This window comes from Berghia stephanieae, chromosome 13 (assembly GCF_034508935.2).
Source record: "Berghia stephanieae isolate SIO BIC M18660-M18661 chromosome 13, UCSD_Bste_1.3, whole genome shotgun sequence".
Lineage (NCBI taxonomy): Eukaryota > Metazoa > Mollusca > Gastropoda > Nudibranchia > Aeolidiidae > Berghia > Berghia stephanieae.
The window spans coordinates 7,612,166-7,614,665 of NC_088372.1; the positions used below are offsets into that span (position 1 = coordinate 7,612,166).

Sequence of the window (2,500 nt, forward strand, 5' to 3'; positions counted from 1 at the left end):
CATCGAGTCCACTGATACCTCCATGTTATTCAATGTTACACTGGGTCTTCACAATATATTTTGTTACTGTCATTTGACCGGCTGTTACAGCGAGACTACTTTCTTTAAGATTAAAACCAATTGTACGTATACAATAGTTTATGATTACCCCTCAATAATCTAAATGTAACACATGCATAATTTTGGCCAGAAAACTCGCCCTTTAAATTTTATAGCTATTGAGTCAGTGAAGTCCCAGGTTTAAGAGTGTTGTAGAAGATGAGGTTAACTTTAATCAATCGATAAGACCCAGGATTTGAGAATTTTAACAAGATAATTGTCATTTTGGTCGACTGATTGTTGAAAAACGAGATTTCTACTTTCTAGCCAAAACTTTCAACGTGTGTTTATAGAGTGTACGGCAAACGAATGGTATTGTAAAGTCACTATTCTATTTTGGCCGTTTTATTACCAATTATATTTAGAAATTTGGCTAGGAAACGTTCTTTCTTTTCATAATCTTATAAGTAAATGTATTACTGAATATTGAGATATTTAAAAAAAACACTGACCCGTGGGTTTTAATAATCAATTTAAGGAATTAGCTCAACTAACCCTTTGTGGTCCAAGTAACTCCTGGTATCCCAAGTAACCATTTATAGTCCAAGTAACTCCCTGTGGTCCGTTGCTATTGATGGCCTAAGTAGCCCCATATGGCCCAAGTAGCTCTTGATGCCCAAGTAACCCGTCATGTTCCAATAACTCCTGGTGGCCCAAGCAACTACTGATGGCCCAAGTAGCCCTTCATGGCCCAAGTGGATCCTGGTGGCCCAAGTAACTACTGATGCCCAAGTAACCCCTGATGGTCCGAGTAACTACTGATAGCCCAAGTAACCCCTGATGGCCAAGTAACCCCTGATGGCCCAAGTAACTACTAGTAGCCCAAGTAACCCCTGATGCCCAAGTAACCCCTGATGGCTCAAGTAGCTACTGATGGCCCAAGTAAGCCCTGATGGCCCAAGTAACTACTAGTAGCCCAAGTAACTACTGATGGCCCAAGTAACTACTAGTACCCCAAGTAACCCCTGATGGCCCAAGTAACTACTGATGGCCCAAGTAACTACTAGTAGCCCAAGTAACCCCTGATGCCCAAGTAACCCCTGACGGCTCAAGTAGCTACTGATGGCCCAAGTAAGCCCTGGTGGCCCAAGTTACTACTAGTAGCCCAAGTAACCCCTGATGGCCCAAGTAACTACTAGTAGCCCAAGTAACCCCTGATGGCCCAAGTAACTACTAGTAGCCCAAGTAAGCCCTGATGGCCCAAGTAACTACTAATAGCCCAAGTAACCCCTGATGGCCAAGTAACCCCTGATGGCCCAATTAACTACTAGTAGCCCAAGTAACCCCTGATGCCCAAGTAACCCCTGATGGCTCAAGTAGCTACTGATGGCCCAAGTAAGCCCCGATGGCCCAAGTAACTACTATTAGCCCAAATAACTACTGATGGCCCAAGTAACTACTAGTAGCCCAAGTAACCCCTGATGGCCCAAGTAACTACTAGTAGCCCAAGTAATCCCTTTTAGCCAATTGACCTCAGACTACGTTAGATGTATACAATTTTAGTTCAAAGTTTAAGTGAGTCCTCGAACGACTGAATTCTTGTGACATCTTTATATATTTATTTCTTTGTCATAATTTGAATGTAATCCTATTCATTTTCCACAGATGGTCCAGATAATGTAAGGCTCAGCCCCGTTGAAGACAAGTTTGAGTTGTGTCCCTTAGACTCTAAAACGATCGACTTTTACTGTGCCGTTAAAATGGATGAAGTATTCCCTGAACCAATAGTCAAGCTTTACGGTCTTCCATCGGGTGAGATGGAACCAAATAGCACCACGAAAGAAGGCGGTGAATACAGATATCACTTCACATTCAGACCAACGACTTTTGGTATCTTGGATTTAAAGTGTGTGGCCACCAATTTGTTTACATCGTCGCTGAAGGCTGAAGCCCAAACACAAGTCATGGTTTACGGTAGGTATATAATATTGTTTTACGATTAATATTAATATTTTTACCTTGTGAATATTTTCATTAGTTCAAAGTTTGAAAAACGGAAATTATTTCCGTAATAGGATTCAATAGTTTGATTTTACGTCCGCCCAGCAACGAGCAGCTCGGTTCTAACAGAATAAAAATTACCATTTTTATTCTTCATGCTGGCTAGAACTTTTTCACACTGGGATTAGAATGTATAAAAGTCAAAACATGATCAGATTAATAATGTTTTTCTCCCCTGGATACACTTTTAGGCTCGCAGGATAAGAATTTCATAAGAGCGTCCGCCATTGTTCCAATAGTTTAGAACCAGGTACTAAATTACGATGTTTCATTACAAAGGAAGTGACGTCACGGCTGTTGAAGTTTATTGTGAGGATCTATGTGATTGACATAAAAAAAACATTCACATAACCTATTTTTAACTTATGAGATAGGAGTAAGCGTAGTTGAGGTGTGGTTA

The 2,500-nt window shown here is 40.8% G+C and overlaps 1 protein-coding gene across 1 annotated transcript in view; it reads left to right on the forward strand.

Moving 5' to 3' along the window:
- Positions 1-2,500, forward strand: part of LOC144958982 (uncharacterized) — a 96,178-nt gene that overhangs the window by 66,330 nt on the left and 27,348 nt on the right. Inside the window, exons 28-29 of the mRNA XM_078891282.1 lie at positions 1-122; positions 1,705-2,013. The exon at positions 1-122 is cut by the window's left edge and continues 163 nt beyond it. Of these exons, the coding sequence (XP_078747408.1) occupies positions 1-122; positions 1,705-2,013 (431 nt within the window). The remainder of the gene's footprint in view (positions 123-1,704; positions 2,014-2,500) is intronic.